The sequence below is a fragment of the Juglans microcarpa x Juglans regia genome, chromosome 3S (genome assembly GCF_004785595.1).
Source record: "Juglans microcarpa x Juglans regia isolate MS1-56 chromosome 3S, Jm3101_v1.0, whole genome shotgun sequence".
NCBI lineage: Eukaryota > Viridiplantae > Streptophyta > Magnoliopsida > Fagales > Juglandaceae > Juglans > Juglans microcarpa x Juglans regia.
In genome coordinates, this window is record NC_054599.1 from 23,782,646 (window position 1) to 23,802,650 (window position 20,005).

General features: G+C 36.9%; 3 protein-coding genes and 1 long non-coding RNA gene across 9 annotated transcripts; 2 read left to right on the forward strand and 2 right to left on the reverse strand.

Annotated features, from left to right (window-relative positions):
* Window positions 1-2,281: 2,281 nt before the first annotated feature.
* Window positions 2,282-5,295, reverse strand: LOC121257104 (endoglucanase 24-like). The gene is given in 6 exon segments (XM_041157995.1): window positions 2,282-2,646; window positions 2,649-3,114; window positions 3,226-3,387; window positions 3,564-3,863; window positions 4,484-4,581; window positions 4,584-5,295. Coding segments are annotated over 6 exon segments (1,482 nt in total). The 5' UTR covers window positions 4,897-5,295; the 3' UTR covers window positions 2,282-2,503.
* Window positions 5,296-7,198: 1,903 nt separating this feature from the next.
* LOC121257103 (pentatricopeptide repeat-containing protein At4g19191, mitochondrial) lies at window positions 7,199-14,495 on the forward strand. Of its 5 annotated transcripts, XM_041157992.1 has the most exons (5): window positions 7,199-7,341; window positions 10,305-10,385; window positions 10,760-10,882; window positions 12,097-12,170; window positions 12,242-14,495. In XM_041157992.1, exon 5 carries the CDS (start codon window positions 12,408-12,410, stop codon window positions 14,121-14,123), a length of 1,716 nt encoding a protein of 571 aa, XP_041013926.1. In that variant the 5' UTR covers window positions 7,199-7,341; window positions 10,305-10,385; window positions 10,760-10,882; window positions 12,097-12,170; window positions 12,242-12,407; the 3' UTR covers window positions 14,124-14,495. The 5 variants fall into 5 exon arrangements, with proteins under 5 accessions (XP_041013926.1, XP_041013928.1, XP_041013924.1 ...); XM_041157994.1 differs by having other exon boundaries at window positions 10,760-12,996; window positions 13,270-14,495; XM_041157990.1 differs by having other exon boundaries at window positions 12,097-14,495.
* Window positions 7,982-8,523, reverse strand: LOC121257105. The gene is made up of 2 exons (XR_005939152.1): window positions 8,473-8,523; window positions 7,982-8,212 (listed from the first exon to the last, which is right to left on the reverse strand). It is a non-coding gene; the product is annotated as an uncharacterized LOC121257105 (long non-coding RNA).
* A 519-nt stretch (window positions 14,496-15,014) lies between the features above and the next one.
* LOC121257106 (zinc finger protein GIS2-like) lies at window positions 15,015-18,688 on the forward strand. 2 transcript variants are annotated; one of them, XM_041157996.1, is made up of 4 exons: window positions 15,015-15,177; window positions 16,409-16,608; window positions 17,537-17,629; window positions 17,922-18,688. In XM_041157996.1, the coding sequence occupies exons 2-4, from the start codon at window positions 16,490-16,492 to the stop codon at window positions 18,472-18,474; spliced, it is 765 nt and encodes a 254-aa protein (XP_041013930.1). In that variant the 5' UTR covers window positions 15,015-15,177; window positions 16,409-16,489; the 3' UTR covers window positions 18,475-18,688. The 2 variants fall into 2 exon arrangements, with proteins under 2 accessions (XP_041013930.1, XP_041013932.1); XM_041157998.1 differs by lacking the exon at window positions 15,015-15,177 and having other exon boundaries at window positions 16,387-16,608.
* Window positions 18,689-20,005: the final 1,317 nt, after the last annotated feature.

The window sequence follows — 20,005 nt, forward strand, 5'->3', positions numbered from 1 at the left end:
TAAGACCGTATAAACTGAAAAAAAATGTTATATTCTTGAGTTTCCATTGTGAAAATTTTTTCTCAGTATCAATGTATTGCACATTACATATATATATATATTTTTTTTCACAATTGAATGTACAGTATATAAAAAATGAGTAGAAGAATTCATTTAATTTAATAAAAATAAAACCAAAAATTTTTTTTAACAAAATAAAAATAAAAATAAGTGTGCGAGATGAATAACAAAGCTGTTCAAATTATATAACGTTAAAAGTTCAGTACGTCATATACTGTTTGAAAAGTAAATAAATAGGATTTGAAGATTAATACAAAAATTAACTTATTTTTCACTTCAACAATTTTATCCGTTCATTTTTCAAATAAGATTTAAACCAAACTCTATTCATCGATCAGTACAACTATCATTTTCGAACGAAAATTGTGCGCTATAATTCACTGAACAACAGTGATCGTACGTTACATAAAGACCGTTCTAATAAATAAAAAAGGGTTTTATTATGAAAAAAAATACATAATAACGTGATTTCATATAATACGTTATATCTATTTTATAATAAAAATAAGTTTTTACATACTAAAGCATTCATTTAAAAAAAAAAAATAGATTGCTACACAAGATTAGGTATAAACGGACTCTTACATAAACATTTAAGCTGTGTTTAGTATGTAAAGTACTCATTATTATTCACAAATAGTTTACTATTATTAACAAATTATTTATTAATTTTTTACTACTATTTACTATTTTTTTAAATATTATTTACATATTATTAATTTCCTCATCGTCTAAAGGTAGCTTAAATTTGCTAGCAAGTAGCATGTGAGGAACCGGATACTCCATGCAGCTACTAGCATTAACTCCCAACCAAGAAGTGAACCAATTTATGAGCGTGGCGTGGAATTGCAGATGTATCTGCCGCTAGCTTTAAAAGGTACAGCACTTTAATTTTGGTAAAATGGTAGGTGAGGGAGGGCCATGCATGCATCTTTATATCCTCCAACCACAAAATGAATATGTCGGTCCATATGTCATCAGTCTCCTGTATTAATAAATATCCTAGCTAGGTGTGTTTATACATATGTTTCAGTAGTACTTACTCCCCATCCACCTTAATATTCTTTAAATACTTGTTCCCTTTTATGCCTTAATCTCGACGTTAATTTGTTAATTAACTTAAAATAGACTATGAGTTACACCAGGAATATTATGCAGATTAATTTACCCAACCTCCAGCTATATGTCTAACTAACATGATTTATATACTACGGATGTATTTAGCCATCGGGAGGATAATGCAGGCTGGGGACACATGTAGTACTACTCATGATAGTCCCAACTACCTGCAGTTTTATGTAATTTCTCCAAACGAATTAGGGGGCTATTTAATTATGGGGGCTGCAGCTATGCCGCTCAGCGGTGTCCCAGGCCAAATGCCACTTTTTTTATTTTATTTTTCATATTTTTTAAATATTTTTAAAAAATAAAAAAATACATTACTATATTAATAATCAATTTGTTAATTATTAAATAAATAATAAATAAAATAATTAAATATATAATCGTTTAAAATGAGAGAACAAAATCATAAGACAATATCATCTAGTTATTATAAGCTTTAAGAATTATAGATCATCGAAAGAGGTCTCTCTGCAAAGAGTAATATTTATGTTTGATAACTCGAAGTAGGACGCCATAATTAAATGGCCGTTGATCTCCTCAACATTAGACTGTTCATTGCCCAACACCTGACACGCAAACGCAAGTGCTGAGAAGCAGGGAACATAATTTCATGGACGGCAGAATTTGTTTCTTTTGGGTGTATGTGTACGTGCACTGCTGCATATCATGTATGAATCATATCCAGATAACATCAGCAATAGTAATATATTGTAAGACATTAATAATTACTATATATAATAATCATAGATATATAATAACATGTTGGATCTCATGTTACCCCAAATTCATGCTCTACTTGACCCATGCAGTTCATAATTAAACTTATCATGACTTCTAATTATTGTTTAAATTGGATGCATGGCTTATAGAGAATTAATATATGAGTAATTCTACATACAATCGTGAAGTGCGTAATTATTTTGAAAAAAAGTAGAGTCTACTATTAACAAAATTAATTTTTTTCATGTGGATCCTATGTTTTATTCATTTTTTTTAAAGTAAATACGCGGCAGTTACACAATTCACAGTTATAAATATATTTTCTCTTAATATAAACACAACACAAGTATATATTATATAAATGTACAAATTGGAATTAGTAACTTCAATTTTGCATGTTGAAGTAAACTTCCATAAATCCTCTTGAAAAAGTCACAACAAGCTCTTGTGACTTGAAAGTGCTATAACTCGAGAATTAATCAAGCAAATTAATACCCATAAACCTATAGCTCTTCTCTCTTTGATTTGCCAAAGACGAGAGGCATCTAATTTCCCTATGCTGCTCAAACGTTGATGATGACGAATTTGTCTGTTTGTGCTAATTACTAAAGTTGGGGTTAGCAACCAAGTATGCTAGCGCCCCAACTAATGGAGCATTAATGTAGGTTGTGGGCTCCGACTTCCGGTAATCAATTCGATCATCGTCATAAACATCATCCTCACCTGGCCCGCCAACAACAGCCCAACTAAGACATTAGGGTTAGGGTCTGTTGAGTTGAAGTATATGGAACCCTCTTTGCATGCAATGAACTGGGGATGGTCCTTTATGGATGGCAACGACGAGCCACGATGGTGAATACGTTGCGGATAGTAGTTGCTATACCCAACCATATAAGATAAACCCTTAGGGTTTTCGCCCAAAATGTAATCAACTTGGCGCTTGGCCTGTTGGCGAAGCCTAGTCGGAGTTACGTAAATGTTCCCACAATTAATAGCTTGAGATGTTCTAGCCAAGGAATTGGCATAAACCAATGAAAGGAATGCAATGGATGTTGTGTGCTGCAAGTTGCTGCCTCCGGGCCTGTATATGAGCCCTCCGGGACTGTACTCTATGTGCGAGGCCGATGATTCGGGTATAAGCGTGCACATGAAGCTGTCCGCCGAGGCTCTATACGATTGGAGAGAATACATGTTTCCTTCTATGACTTCCTAATTAAAAAACCAAAAACAGTCCATGAATGTTAATATATAATATTATAGACTCAAGTTCTCAAACTAGCATTGAAAACATGAAGAACAGTTTTATTCTGTTAGACTAACCTTAGAGACTAAAACATTAAGGCCAGCATGTTTGTTGTCCCACCCAAATTCATTGATGTTTTCATCGGCTCCAAGGGTTTGGCCATTGCTTCGTATGTAATCAAGGTAAGTATCCTGCTGGGTTGCCCTCCTTAGCCATGCTGCTCCCCAAAGTAACTCGTCCTGTCCAACCCCACCAAAATTAAATACATTAAATTGAAGTTAATTTACTGATTTAATTATAAGAACTCACCTCAAATTGATCATTAGAACACGTACGTACATAAATGGTGATCCTTTTTTTTTTTTTTTTTCCCCTAAGCAACAGATTTAGCTTGTCTTGTGTTTATAAGGCACACCTGATAACCATCAAAGTCGCAATAATATGGGCAGGCGCCATCTTTAATATTAGAATTATCGCTGTAAGCTCCTCTGTAACTATTTGCAAATTGAAAAGCATTGATGGCATTTCGTAACAGAGTGTCTGAGTATCCCGGGTCCGATGATCGGAAAGCTATGGATGAAGCTGCAAGAGCTGCTGCGGACTCTCCGGCAACATCAGAAGCTGGATTTGGTGCATCAACGGCGTAAACAGTCCTGGCAGTGTCCATATCTTCAGGTCTTTCCCAACAACTGTGGTCTATGTTTGGATCCCCCACCTACATGACCACCACCTTTCAAAGCAAATTAAGTGATGTTTGACACACAAAGTTAATACGTTACTTTAGTAGATAATTTATACTATATTAGCTTCGTACATTCACGGGCATCCTTGGCGTGTGAAACCATATCCGACTATGCGATATGTGTTATCTCCGCATAGTATAGTCTCGTTTATTTTCGTAGATGAGTTGAGAATATCGTGCGACATTATATATTATAAAACTTATTTATTTGTCAATCTTTCTTGATCCTTAAATTTGAGAAATAATTTAAGATTATGTTTTTCTCGATCCTTCGATTTTAAACAAAACTAATTACTCATAGTTTGAAGAAAAAAATAAAAGACAATATTGTCTTATTATTCTTACGCCAAATCGAGTTAATTAAATAATCAAGATTTCTAGCCCTTAGATGCCCAAGAGACGGCTTGTGTGGGCGGTGGGCCAAAAAGGTCAAATGTTCGACCACCTACTGGACCACATGAGTCAAGAGAACCATATTCCTCGATTAATTCACAGATTAGATCAACTAAGCCATAAAATATTACAAGTGAGATTCCCATACTGCCCACCCCCAACAGCTAATTCACACAACCACCACTGTAGCAATTACGTACCTGCACAAAAATCCGGTTGGGCAGCTGAGACAGAGCCTTGAGCAAGTAATCCGTTGCCCAGCGGATCGCCACCAGAGAGTTCCGTAGCTCATTTGGGGCATGGAATCGCCGAACTCGATCACGCTCCACGCCAACATCGTCGTCGTGAAGGCCATGGGGAAGCCGAACTTTACGTTGTCGCCGGCGTCGTAGTATCCCCCGGTCAAGTCGGCGTTGTACATCCAACCATCGCTCAGTCCCGAGTTGGAACGCCAGGTGATCCGCTGGTCCTGTGGCAGGAATCCCGAGCGCTGCCCCTCGAAGAACAAGATGGCTTTTGACAACGCGTCTTGGTAGTCCTGGGTGCTTGTCGCAAAACTTAGCAAGCTAACAAGAAGAGGAAGAAGCAGGCCGGGAGCCAAGGAGAAGGCCATTGGTGGCGGTGGCCCAGGTTGTTGATCTGATGCGCGCGGGTGTGTCTGTCTGTGTGTGGGCTTTTGGGTTTAACTTTTATGGCTGTTGGCGTCACGAGGGAGAGACATGGGGGAGAGGGCGGAAAGGCAAAGTTCGTATAAACCGACACTGAGTAATGTGTCAGCTGTGACTCGGGGCTCACATGCTGATGCAGCCGCAAAAGGCCAGGGCACAGTCCCTTATGCGTGAGCGACTACGGGGCTTGCTTTCCATCTGGGGTCCAATTAGTTCAGTTAGCTCCATTGAAAAAAAAAAAAAAAAAGGCGAAATGGGAGTCTGTGCCAAAACTACAAATAGCTTTATGCTCTGCACTCGCTGCTCGGGGACGTTGATAACACCGTCCATCACGTTGGAAGGAAAGGGATAAAACGGGTAAACTTTACGGCAGCTCTAATTTTACCATCTTGCAAATCAAGAACACATTGATGGAAATTTTGAGTAAGTTATATGCCTAGTTTGTTTATATATATATATATATATATATATATATATATATATGAGATGAATTTAGATAAAAATTGAAAGTTTAATAAAATATTATTAAAATATATATTTTTTTAAAATATTTTTATTTTGAGATTTAAAAAAGTTGAAATATTTATTTTATTTTATGTGAGAATTTAAAAAAATTGTGATAATTATATGAGATGAAATGAGATAAAAATTTTTGTAAAAATGAATAATGCCGTTGTGATAATGCCCTTCAACTTGATCAAGATCATTAATGTTGGTATCCTATATCTGTCCTCTGTGAAAAGATTGGAGTAATAAGAAGCAAAAGTACCATTTAAATTTAATTGGTAGCTCATTACGTTATATATACTCGATCGGAATCTACCATGCTTTGGGTAACATTATATGGAAAATTCTATACGCTATATTATTATCTTACTTTTATTTCACTAAATAAGATGTGATATATTTATTACCATTAAATAATTATTTATTATATACTTCGTTATCCTCTAATAATGATAAATGTCTCATATACTATTTAGTATGATCTAAATAGGATGAGAGTATGGTATATAACATTACTCATATTATATATAGATAAAATTTAATAAAGTAAATGCTACGAACCAAAACAAACTCAGTTGATTGTATTATTGTATATAGAATATGGGCATGCAAGTCCACAAAAAAACAATGCCAGTAGTTAAGTACATCAATATCATGACATTATAAGAACATTAGCATTGACTTTCATGTGCATAATTGTAGCAAAATCCGAGTTAAAAAAGGGCATTCGAGTGGGTTTAGTTAACCTCGAGAAAACAACAATTAAAAATGTTTAGTTGAACAACCGTAACAAAAGTCAATCTTGATTGATCAATGGCTAAGCTAATGTAGAGAATTTTTGTAACATCTTAGCTAACTTATGTTAAATCTATGTGCAATATTGCTGGTTAATAGTACTTTATACATTATCAACACTTTAACAACTTGCAACCAATTAACAACTTTATAGCCAAAGCCTAAAGACAATAAATATTTAATGGAAACCTTACCTAATGAAGCTTTACCAAAAGTTGTGGGGGCGATTTTGCCATAGATGTAAAGAACCCTCTTAATTCTATCTCACAAGAACGAACTACTCAGTTTTAGATAGGATTATTATTATTATTTTCACGAGGATGGTGGTTGCTCACTTTGGATTAGATTGGGTTGTCAAGCTCGGCATGTTATAAGAAGAGTGCTACATCCCTAAATGAATTGTACAAAAGTAATTTTATAAACTGATGTAATTTTATTTGATTCGTTAAATCTACTTATAATAAAAATAACGTTATAATCTGACGAACTGTTGGTTCAAAGGGATTGCAAAACAAAAAAAAAGTGAGAAAACAATTTGGTTCAAGGCGCGTTACAATATCTTTTTTTTTTTTAAAAATATTCGCCCCCATCAATACTGGTATGCAAACGAGTTACAAGTAAATTTATCTCTAAAATATAATAAAGTTCAAAATAAGTTTATTTGTTTAACTGCATTAAGTCTATTTGTTTAATTGTATTATACAGACTAAATTAAACCCTAAATATCCTTAAATTTTACTATTCAAATAAGTGATTAGAAAATTGTGGTATGCAGAGCCAACAGGCCCGGCCTGATTTATCTACCCGACCTGATCTGAAAAAACCAACCCGTTTAAGTGAAAAAGGAAAATGAAATTCCCGAATCCTTTTTTTTAAACGGGTAATACCCGATACCCCATTTTAGTCTAAAACGGGGTCGTTTTTCGCCTTTCACAGAATCCATCCCATCCCTCATGTTTCCTCTCCTTTCTCCCGCTCGACGCTCACTCTCTCCCTCGCAGAGGCAGCTCTCATCCTCGCAGCCTCACTCTCTCCATCGCAGCTGACTCTCGCAGCTCTCACTCTCTCCCTCGCAACTCAGAATCAAGGTTAGTGCATAGGTTTGTAGGTTTTTCATGATTAGAACAAAATATTGCCGTTTGGTTTGGATCTAGGACTCGAAATCGGAGTTTTTCTTCTTTGCATGATTTAGGTTGGTTTGTCGGTTGGTCATTCATAGGTGTTCTGGTGGCTGAATAGGCTACATTTTCTTACTCGTTTGCTCTTCATGGTTTATGCTTGCTCATTCTCGGTTTATGCTCTGCTATTCGTAGTTTATGCTCTGCTATTTTTTTATTTATTATTATTATCATTTTCATTTGGTTAGGATCTCAGGTTGGAAAACAGAATCTTGCTCCCTTGCATGAGATTAGTTTGTGAGTTTGCAATTCGTGGGTTTATGGGTGTTTGGATGGTTGAATAGGTTATATATTGTTTGCTTGTTTGTGCTTGATGGTCTATACTTGCTTATTCTTTGTTTATGATCTGCTATTCTCAGTTTGTTCTCTGCTATTCATGGGTCTGTGTGTAAAAATACTGTTCTCTATTGTGTAGAACAATGTTCTCAGTAAAGTGAATGATGTTGGTTGTCTGAATCATTTTATTCTTTTTAAGTAAGGTCTAAGTTCTGGCCTAATCTTAGCCTATATCAGATGTCATTGTTCCGGATATATCTTTTTAAAAACAGTGTAGGTGGAAGATATATCTTCAATCACTAAGGAGCCTATTTGATTCATTTCCTGTTTCTTTTATTTTGAAAATCATTATCTGAATCCTCTAGGATACGGCTTCAGTGTGTATGGTTTAGGACCAACATTTTCTTTTAATGAGGTCTTTTAGTGCACTGTTCCCCTTTTATCTCGTGGGGTATATTGTTTCTTATGGATTATTTATGAGCTTTTCTTCTTGAGCTTGGGTAACCTCCTTTTTTTTTTTTTTTAATGTCGGGGAACCTTTTCAAGGCAGGGCCCTTCAAACCCACCTCTGTAGAGTAAATCCCGAACCCGTGCACTCGGAAGTTTCCCTACACAAAATTGGTTAAATCGCTGGCTTTTCACCAGGGGGTGTGGCCCCAAATGATTGTTTGCACCCATGAGATGTTGAACCTTGGACCTTGAAGGGAGTGATACCCCAAGACCAAGACCTTCACCACTTGGGCAAGGGGTTAAAGCTTGGGTAACCTATGCATAAAACGGGCTATTTTCATAAAGGTTTGTGCATAGACCTTCACATAAAGGTTTGTGCATAGACCTTCACATAAAGGTTTATGCACAAACAAATAGAGGTTTTTTTTTTTTTTTTCCCCCCCTTCTTTTTTCTCTTTTTATGCAGACCATTAGAACTGCATTGGGTGATTGTGGTGAAACAGAGATGGCTGTAACTTGTACCCCATGTGCTGTTGTGCCCTATGAAAAGCCTCTGCCCGTTTTAACATCCCAAACCGTGGATATGGATTTTCTTTTGCAAGCCAAGGAATGCTTGGGCTTGACAGTCTTAAGTGTTGGGTTTGGAAAGTTGTTTTCTTTTGGGTTATCAAACCATAGTTGAACTAGTCTTGGAAAACAACAATACGGCTATTTATTCAGGATAGCCGAATATCAGGTGTTAAGCAAGCACAAAAGGCTTTGAAAGAGAATTTTTATTGTTTACAGGAGGAATAATTATGCTTATTAATAATAAAAAATCATACACAATTATTTAGAATGATTAGACATTTTTTAATTTTGTGAGTTTGAATCTAAGATTAATGGATGAACATATATTGTTAATAGGTGTACTAGCAAGTAAATTATTCTTTTTAGAAGAATACAAGTTCATATTACCTTGCACATCTGTCATTTGTAGTTTTTTCGAAAACTCAGGGAAATGTATAGATGAATGCTGTTTTTGAGAAATAGAAAAAAATATTATTGTGAATTTGTGAGTCCTATAAAAGCAAGCCTTCATACTTCCAAAGCTATATGTTGTAGTAGATAGTGGTGCTTTTTCAATCAAATTAGATGACTATTCAGACAAGAACCTGGACAGTTTCTCATGTAAGATTAGGCTAATCCATAAGATATTCTTTTTAAATAGGTTCCTCACTTCATTGTATTGCTTTTGAATACATTTAGATTACATTACCGATGATGACAATTGCTTTTTTCTGATTTGGTGTAAGATATCAATGGCTCTAGGTCGAGTCAGGTGATCAGTCCTACTTTTAGGTACTCACCGTTGAAGTCCTTTTGTCCAAACGGGATTACTTAGTGTTTGAATGTCTATGCATGGTTGGTCTAACATGGCTCAATTTGAGCCAAATTGGTTCTTACTTCTATATGCTCTGTCTTTCAAGAGAGAAAGTCTATTTTCTTTTTAAAAGAATAAAGGAAGTTCCTTAATTTGTAATTTGCAAGATCTCATAATCATGTTTTAAGACAATCTTGGATCAACAACCACAATAACACCACCCTTTCGAAGGTGCTTACTCACTCTCATGCCCAATGCCCCTTTTGAGCTCCTTCCCCACTAGCTTGTGTTTGCTCCATCACTAGTCAAACTTCAGTTCTACTTTGCAGAACTGTTGCACACTCTTTGCCTAGTTGCTACTTCCCAACCTGTTTTTAGTATTCCCATCTAACCATTTTACGTTGCTTGACGCTAATTTATATATGTGTACTCTATGACATTTTAGTTCAACCCATTTTACACTTCATCTCCATGTTGAGCTCAAGACTCTTGTCTTAAACCCCCACCCCAAAAAAAAAAAAAAAAAAAAAAATCCTACCATCTTCACAAAACGGCTTATGCTCTAACCATCCTGTCTATTTCAAGTACCTTCGCATCTCAAATACTCAATATTTTCTCGGGCTTCAATCATTATTTGTAACTATGACAGTTTTTATATAAACTTTGTCTAGCTATGTCTTCTTGTAGTTATTAGAAATATTGAAAATCAAATAAGATATGTTTCAGTGTTTTTTAAATTGCATGACTAAGTTCTGTTTTAAGCATGAGGTGGTTGTGCCTGCAGGTTGGGAAGCATACGGCGGTTGGTCGCTGTTCGAGATTGGTCCTGCTCTCGGGGGCTTAAGCGATTGCATTGCTCTCTTAGGTAGCCATAAACTCTAACTTCTGTTTTAAGCTTAGGTCTGCTTGTGTGCTGATGTGCTGATTGTGTAACTTTCTGCTTATTGAAATGAGGTTAATGGCTATTTTTTCCATGTTTGTGTGCCATGCTTTTCCTTTGTTAGAGGCTAGAGCTAGCTTCTATGCCTTTGTTATGGGATTATGAGTATAGGAAATTTGTACATGCAGGAATTATTCTAGCTGACTTTAATTTAAGTAGGAAAGTACCAAGTAATATGCACAGAAATTCAATTCTTTCATAAATATTTTTATAATAACATTTTTTTAAAAACATTTCCAGATCACAATCAAATCCCTTTTATGATACTAATATTTTTTTAATTTCCTCTTTGCTTCCAGATATATGTAATGGTGGAGCTTAAGAGGCGGCGAACAATGAGATGCACATTCCTTTTCGATCTAGTTTTTATTTGTGCTGCTTTATTCATACGAAGTGCATTTGTAGTCACTGATTATAAAGAGGTATCTTATAGCTGAAAATAACTACAGTTTTATCAGCTTGTTGGCCTGAGCATCTTATCATTCAACTTGATTCTACATATGAGTGATGACAATTACTGGCATGTTGCATTGCAATCTTATCATTTATTATATAAACTAAAAAATGGAAAATTACTCTTGACATCAACTGATAGATATCATGAGAGAGAAATGGCATTGATGGTATATGAGAATCATTATACATGCCCATACTATGCTAATATTAGCAGCAACTGTTACTAAATAGCTTGTTTCCATGCTGATGTATCTATGTACATGAATGTATGCCATTCTCGAGGGCTTTGCATGAATGTGCAATTTGCAAAGATTTACTGTTATTGTATTATTTTTTAATTTTTACTAGCTATCTTGGCAGGCCGGGTTGCAGGCCTAGTAACACTCAGGTCGACTAGTAATCTGTAATACTCGCCTTCACCAGTGCTCCTATGTACCTCCTCAACAAAGAGGACATGGATGCAGGACTTTGTTGGCATCTTTAGTTTGAGATTTTAAGCAAAAGTGAGTTCTCCTTTACTACAATAAAAAAACCTGAGCTGGCCTTCTTGTGATTACGATTGGAGTGGTTGTTATAGAATGTGTATATTTACAGGACATAGATACCGAGCAAATATGTAATCTATCCGTTGGCAAATGATATAAATCTGTTGGTAAATGATAGTAGTTGAGTTGTATAAAAAATGTTTGACAAAAGTCCAAAACGAAAACTATAAATTCTAGATGTGGCAAACCACCAGGTGTGGAAGCCAAGTTTATTTTAGATATTTGTACCATATTTTCTTGTGTTCATTTACTTTATTGAGCATACCCCACCCATTCCATGGTATACCTTTTGAAAGCTTTCAAAATTTCTGTTTCTCATGCTAGAGATCAAATCCTTGGTTTTCCTCCCGATATCTCAAGGCAGGTGCTTGTGATCTGCTTGTCCCTGCGAATGGCAATCCCTTTTTCTGAAATCTCAACATTACTCTCTTCAATTTTGAACTGTGTTTTTTCAATAGCTGACGTGCCTGCCACGTCAGCAGTGTGTCCTGGGGTTTGCACACCTGGAACTGTACATAGAAGAACTCTTCCATTTTATCTCAAACACATAAATTTGAGTTGCAAATCTTTCAAGTAGAATTCTATCTAATATGATTGCACCTAAATTCTGTCACGGTTAATTTGCTTGAATGCAGGGACAAAGAGAAGGTGCATTCTCGCATTTGTGTTCTACATTAAGCTTTGCAGACGGCCAAAACAATGAGAAATGGTAAAATATTCTCTAACTCAATATCAGAATCATGTTTTGAATTTCTCAGCCATTGGTCAATGGAACTCCAGAATCAAAGAAGCTGTGAACCATGGAAAGTCCCACAAAGCCCTCACCCTCTTCCGTCAAATAAAGCAAAATGGCATTGAACCAAACAATTTGACATTCCCCTTTGTAGCAAAAGCCTGTGCCAAGATCTCTGATCTCAAGTACTCCCAAATTGTTCATACTCATGTGATGAAATCTCAGTTCAACACCCATATCTTTGTGCAAACTGCAATAGTTGACATGTATGTCAAATGCAATCAGCTGGATGATGCACACCAGTTTTTTGTGAGGATGCCTGTGAGGGACAAAGCTTCTTGGAATGCAATACTTTTTGGGTTTGCTCGATCATGTTATCTTGATAGAGTGTCATGTCTTTTACATAACATGAGGTCTGAAGGGATTCAGCCTGACTCAGTTACATTTATGGGTTTAACTCAAGCAGTTTTGCATACAAAGAGTGTGAAATTGGTGAAGTCACTTCATTCATTAGGAATACAACTTGGCATAGGTGCTGATGTTTCAGTTGCCAACACTTGGATTGCTGCATATGCCAAATGCGGTGACTTGGGGTTGGCAGAGGTGGTATTTAATGAGATCAATAGAAATTTCAAGACTGTTATCTCGTGGAATTCCATGATTGCAGGGCATGCAAACTTTGGAAATGTCTTTGATGCTGTTAATGTTTACAAATGCATGCTACATGATGGATTTATACCTGATGCAGGTACCATTGTTAGTCTTCTTGCATCGTGTATGCAACCAGAGGCACTGTTTCAAGGTATGTTGATTCATTCTCACGGAATCCAATTGGGTTGTGATTTGGACATATGTGTGATCAATACCCTTGTGTCTATGTACGCCAAGTGCGGAGATCTGGATTCTGCACGATTCTGGTTTGATAGCATGTCCGACAGAACTTGCGTTTCATGGAATGTTATGATTAGTGGGTATGCTGAAAAGGGGGATGTTAATGAGGCGTTTACCCTATTTAATGCTATGGTTGTGGCTGGTGATAAACCCGATTTAATTACCATGCTTTCTTTGATCTCAGGATGTGGCCAAGTAGGGGCACTCAAGCTTGGAGAATGGCTTGATGACTACTCCGTTTCCAATGGATTAAAAGATAATCTAATTGTTTGCAATGCATTCATAGACATGTATGCAAAATGTGGAAGTATAAGTGATGCTCGAGAACTCTTCTACGCCATCCCTACGAGAAGTATTGTCTCTTGGACAACTATGATTGCAGGTTGTGCTTTTAATGGAGAATTTACTGAAGCTGTGAACCTATTCTCCCAGATGGTGGAGTTGGGACTGAAGCCAAACCATGTAACATTTCTTGCTGTTCTTCAAGCTTGTACTCACGGAGGTTTACTTGAGAAAGGACGGGAGTACTTTAACATGATGACTAGAAGATATAATATAAGTCCTGGGTTAGACCATTATTCTTGTATGGCAGATCTTCTTGGACGCAGAGGAAGGCTGAAAGAAGCTTTGGTGTTCATTCAACAGATGCCTATCAAGCCAGATGCAGGCATATGGGGTGCATTGCTTGGTGCTTGTAAGGTTCACCGTAATGTAGAGATTGGTGAATATGCATTGCGTCATCTCTTTGAATTGGAGCCCCAGGTTGCAGTTCCATATGTGGAGATGGCTAACATATATGCATCAGTAGGAAGATGGGATGGGGTTGCCACAATAAGAACAATGATGAGATCTTGTAGAGTGAGAAAATCTCCTGGACAAAGCCGTATTGAAGTGAATGGGAAGACTCATATATTTACTGTTGAGCATAGAGGTCATCATGAAGGCAAGCTTATATATGAAATGTTGGATGCATTAAATTTGTATTCGAAGGAAGAAGGATACTTCCAGCATTTAGATGGTGCTGATCATGAATCGTGATGAAACTAGATGAAGAATACCTTTTTATTTCTCTTCTTTGGAAAAATTGCACGTCTATGTGAATATTAACGTGGCATTAGTTAGGATCTTTATCTTGGCCTATGAACGAGGAACTTCATCATACAAACCTAAACTATTAACCTCAAACAGTCTTTACCACAGAGTACAGACAAATCAAGACCCAATAATAGTGTCTCGACAAATTATACTGGAGATCTTACTGAGCTTTAGCTTATGCTTGTATTATAATTTCTACAAGTTCTATGTGTAATGTACTACAAAAATTTATATATATATATATATATGTTCTTTGTGCAATGAAATTTAGAATGAGATTCATTTTATCATAAGACGATATTTAATTTTTATGGACACGATGCTACTATTCTCATACATGAGTGGAATTTATGATCCCATACGTCATTCTCGTGCTCCTAAACACATTAGTTATTTTATTATCCGGTGTAAATGTAAAGTATAAAAAGAAAGTTTATAGGAAATAGTAATGTTACATATAGTTATAAAATGCGCAAATGTCGTACAGTCGTTTGAAAAAGAGTGAGGTCTACTATTAAAAAAATAAATTTTTTTTTTCCCGTGAGTTTTATATTTATTTATTTTTTTTAAAATGATTACATGACGTTTGAATACTGACGATGATTATAACTATTTGGGCATTTTTCATAACATTTGAATCATCATTTATTTAAAAAGAAATTAAAAATTAATTGACAATGTCGACTATGTCGTAACGAGAGACGACATGAATGTTATGATTTTAGAGAACATTTATTGGAAAGTGTGGATAGTAGCCCAAAACTCGGCCATTAGGTACTTTGGACCGCAACAAGAACAAACACTTGAGCGCGGGCCTTTCATCCAACTCTTATAACTGAGAGGTTGTCTTCACGACGTAATTTCATAAACTACGTCTTGTGGGTAGTCTCTCCCAGATCGAACCGTCACGGTTTAGCTTCTGTGCATCTTTTTATCTGCCTGCAGCTCTCGAGCGACGCCGCATCTCCAGCTCCCCGCTACTGAGCCGTAGTATCAGGTTCGCCCCATTCGTCTGCGAATATAATCTTATTTTCTTTCTGTTGCGAGATTATTAGGGTTAGGGCTAATTGTTCCCCTGAACGTTTTCGCACTTACGGATTTACATTTCTATGAATTTTTTTTTGTAAGTAGGAATAAACTTACATCTATGTATATAATGCGTGCATGTATACTGATGACTGCCTTTGTGATTTTTTCCGTTGTTTGCCTATCCGGATTGATCTTTTGCTTGAAAGTGATAATTAGGTTTCCTTCTGATGTGGCTGTTGTGTGTGATTTGAATCTCGGTTTGCTTGATATTTATGAATATGTACCTCTTTGTTTGTAAGCTGTAGCTCGGCCGTGATTCTTTATTGACTCGAGGCTCTCTGGGAGAAAAAAGTAAGAGAGTTGTTAGTTTCCCTGAGAGTGGACGTTCTGGAGATATAATACTGCTGTTATGATGCTGTGTAAAAAATGCATAAAGAATGAGAGGTGGTTGAGAATGGTGTGACAAGTCTGTTGAAGGAGGGACTTGCTCACGAAAAGGAGAGTGGGTGGGGGTGGTTCGAACATTGAAAGGCTGTAGGCAAAACTTTTTTTTTGTCCAATTCTTTAAGATTTTTCGAAAGCTCTCCAAGAGGCCCAAATGTTTATTGCTTGTGGTGTTTCTTTAATGAATTTATAGCTGTTAAAAGGTTGAGCTTGTTCTAAATTGGATTTGATTTTTCAACTGCAAGATTTAGCTTGTTCAATGTACACATAATCTCTCCTCTATTGAAAACATACATTTACAAATTCTTTGAATACTAAAAAATATCCTATCTTTTTCATGTAATATTCCAGCCATACGTAGCGTTGAAATTATTCTCCTATGTCAAAAGTTTGTCGCACCTTATCCTCTTTTCAATTGCTTTCAGACATTATCTAAAGAACTTCATAGATAATTTCATGAAAAGTTGGAGTCTCGATCCAGTTAATGTATATTGATATAGGCTTGGTGTTAAATTGGGAATGTTGAATGTTTGCCAGGGATGCTTGAGTTTATAATGAAGGATACGGTTGAGGAACTGCATTATCAATATCTTGGTGTTGATTAAGTGATATTTACTTGCTATGATATGGTTGCTTGTTCAAAAGTTTATATTCTTTGCTGTTGGGTTTTGGTGTTTTCTTTTTGAAGAAGAAAGGAAGGGGTCTGGTTTGGACTCATGGATATGATCTTGGGTGTATGGTTATATTGTGGACAGGGTGGAGGCAGCAGCAGTGTGGTGTTGTTGTGGTGTCTGTAGGTCAGTGGTGTTAAGGTGTTGTGAAGGATAGTTTTGTAAATGAGTTCTGACAGTGGGAGCAGAAGCAGGAGCAGGAGCCCAATGGAACGTAAGATCCGTTCTGATCGCATTTCCTATCGCGATGCACCTTACAGGAGAGATTCGCGTCGGGGTTACAGGTTTTTAACTTTTGAACATGGATATTTATTATGTTCTTATTATTTTGCCTAAATCATATATGGGCTAGGGGGAAAAGGTAAAACTCTTGTGAGTTTCACTAGTTACAGCCTTCAAGTTTAATTTTCATCCAACTTTAATTTTCTCCAAATGTAATTTTCACTAGCTCTCAGGATTTTGTATTGCTCCTCTGTTTTTCTGATTAGGCATTATCTCAAATACTCCTTGTATACCTTGATAACATCCTTTTTGATTGTCACGCAACTTATTAACAAAAAGTTCACGTTTTATAATTTTATGTCTTGAATGATTATAAGCTTTTGCTTTCGTTTTTTGAACTACTGTTTGGAAATAATGTGATCTTCAAAGAGTGTTGCCATTTCTTCTTAGCAATTTCAGCTTGAATAGTTATATGAAGGTCATGTAGGCTGTAGAATTTCTTCTTCCCATTTTGATCCATAAATAATGATTCAATGTTACACTATGCATGTTAGGTTATCACCCCAGGGGAATTTTTACAGATTTGCAGCATGCTAACAATGAAGATTTATATTTTGAACGCATTTGCTTTGCATATGTCTATGCAATCATATGTTGGGTTCCTCTTATCTTGATAAGAATATGTTTAGGTCTCATTTATCTGCCGTCATATATGGCTTTTATGTTGGATCAATCACTCTTTGGAGGGACACATGGATATGGGTTCCTTTTAGTTTTCTGGAGGAGCCATTTTCAAAAATGGCTATGACGTCTAACACTAATGTATTTTTTTGTCATGTATTGCTCTCTCATTCTTGCTCTCACTGTGAGGACACCGGAATTGAATAATATTTTAGCTTCTTTTACTGAATATCAGAATAACCTTATGCGTGATGATATACTTCTAATATGTTCTCTCTTGATTTTTACTGTATTTGGTTTTGTTTTCAGCCGAGACAACCTGTGTAAGAATTGCAAACGTCCAGGTCATTATGCTAGAGAGTGCCCTAATGTTGCAATTTGTCACAACTGTGCCCTGCCTGGGTCAGTAAACTTATTCTTCTCCCCTTTCTAGTTGAAAGATATATTTCATCCGAGTTACTTATCAAAAAACAATATTTCATAAAAGTTAAAGCCTTTCTGCTAGTAATTCTATTACTTTCTCATGATAGGAATGTAATTTGCCTCATTCAATATTGGTGATATCCCTCCTAATTCTATTTTTTAATGGGATCTTTCATCCAGTGCTGATGTATTCTTGTCTACCCAGGCACATTTTATTTTTATTTCTTTTAATGGAATCTTTCATTCAGTACTGATGGGCTCGTCTGTCCAGGCACATTGCCTCAGAATGCACCACAAAGTCGTTGTGTTGGAACTGTCGAGAACCTGGTCACATGGCCAACGACTGTCCCAATGAGGGCATCTGCCACACCTGTGGTAAGGCGGGACATCGTGCTAGAGAGTGCACAGCTCTGCCACTGCCACCTGGGGATTTGAGGCTGTGCAACAACTGCTATAAGCAGGGTCATATTGCAGCTGAATGCACAAACGAGAAGGCATGCAACAATTGTAGGAAGACAGGCCACCTCGCACGCGATTGTCCAAACGATCCTATCTGCAACTTGTGCAATGTAGCTGGGCACGTGGCTAGACAGTGCCCAAAAACCAACCTTATAGGAGAACGGGGTGGCGGCGGCGGCGGCGGCGGCGGCATTCGCAGTAATGGCTACCGCGACATTGTATGCAGAACCTGCCAGCAGCTAGGTCATATGAGCAGGGATTGCATGGGCCCCTTGACAATCTGTCACAACTGTGGTGGCCGGGGGCATCTGGCATATGAGTGCCCTTCCGCCAGGTTTGTGGATCGCTATACAAGGAGGTACTGATGGATGCAGACCGTGTTCAGGGCAAGCTATTTTTTTATATTTATTTATTTTTATCGTCCTTTTAAAGCCATATGTATTGGGACTTGATAGATTACGAGTGTATTTGAAGCGTTTTGTGGTAGGGATGTTGCTGAATTAGTTTGTTTGTGCTTGAATTTGGAATAGGCCATCAGAACTTTATATTAATAAAAGCTGTACGCCGATTGTTAACTAACCTAGTATAATTTTCTTGGCAAATACCTTTTGAATTTGTTATTGTCGGTTTAGAAGTTTGCAAAATCATCATTGCAGAACGGAGATTCCGTGTGGCGAGATGTTGGGCATCTGTCGTCGATGTGCAGTCTGTCAAATTTAGTAAGATTAACTTGCATTTGGGTCGGAAATTGTAATTTGCTGAAAATTTTCGCCTATTTGGGGTTTGAATTATGAAAATGAAGTATTGGAAATTTGTATGTTGGATTTCAATCTTGGTACACAGCGCAACATGGGTTTTGGTTTGTTGATCGGCTTGACCTTTAATTCGAAAGAAATGATATTTGCAGTCGTGAAATGTATAAGCGTTGTATTATTTAAAAAATAAATAAATAAATACGGGATTCACATGAACAAAAATTAATTTTTTAGTAATAGATTTTTTAAAATGATTGAAGGGCACACTCGACTAGTTTCCCAAGGCATTGGAAATCCTGACCGGTTTAGAGAATCACTAGCATTGTTGCTTCGCTATGTTTGGGTGTTTGATTACTCTGAGGTACTCTGAGAAACTCTCGTACAGATGGAAATAGTCTTCCATCCAAATGAGTTTGAAGTAGTTTTCAAACATATCTTGCCATTGTGTTTCACTATGAGCCGAGAGTCTGTGTCGGGTGCGAATGCCAGTGTGCGACGGAGAGGGAAATTGAGGTTCGTGGTGGTTGGGTCTGCGAGAGGTGGTGGAAGTGCAGTGGCTTGGGTGGCCGCGTACAGCGGCACAAGTGGGCATAAATGGGTGAAACCCATTTCAGTTAGGTTACCGTAGGGAGAGAGAGCTACGCGTGGGGGAGATCGGTGGTGGCTAACTTGGTCGCAGATGTGAGGGAGAGTCGTCGGTGGTGGCGGTGAGGTTGGAAGGCGCACGGCGGCGTCAGGCTAAGCTGAAGGAGAATCGGACGTGGGGGAGAATCGAGCCAGGAGAGAGAGAGAGAGAGAGAGAGAGAGAGGAAAGAAAAAAATCACTATAATATTTATTAATTTGATGAGATCCACATATTTTTCGACTATATATCTAAAAGTCAACAACTCAACATATTTTATACATCTAAACAACTCAAAATACTCTCAATGGGACTCACAAACCCACTCCAATCTCTACTCATAACTATTCAGAAATATTCTCAACACTTCTCAAATATTTTCAGTGTCCAAACGTAGCCATACTGGGGGGTTTCGGGGAAGTCCTATGTGGGGCACCTTTTGGGTGTGGGATGCTCGTTTAACTTAAAGTAATATTAAAAAAATATATTTTAACAATATTTTATTTAACTTTTAAATT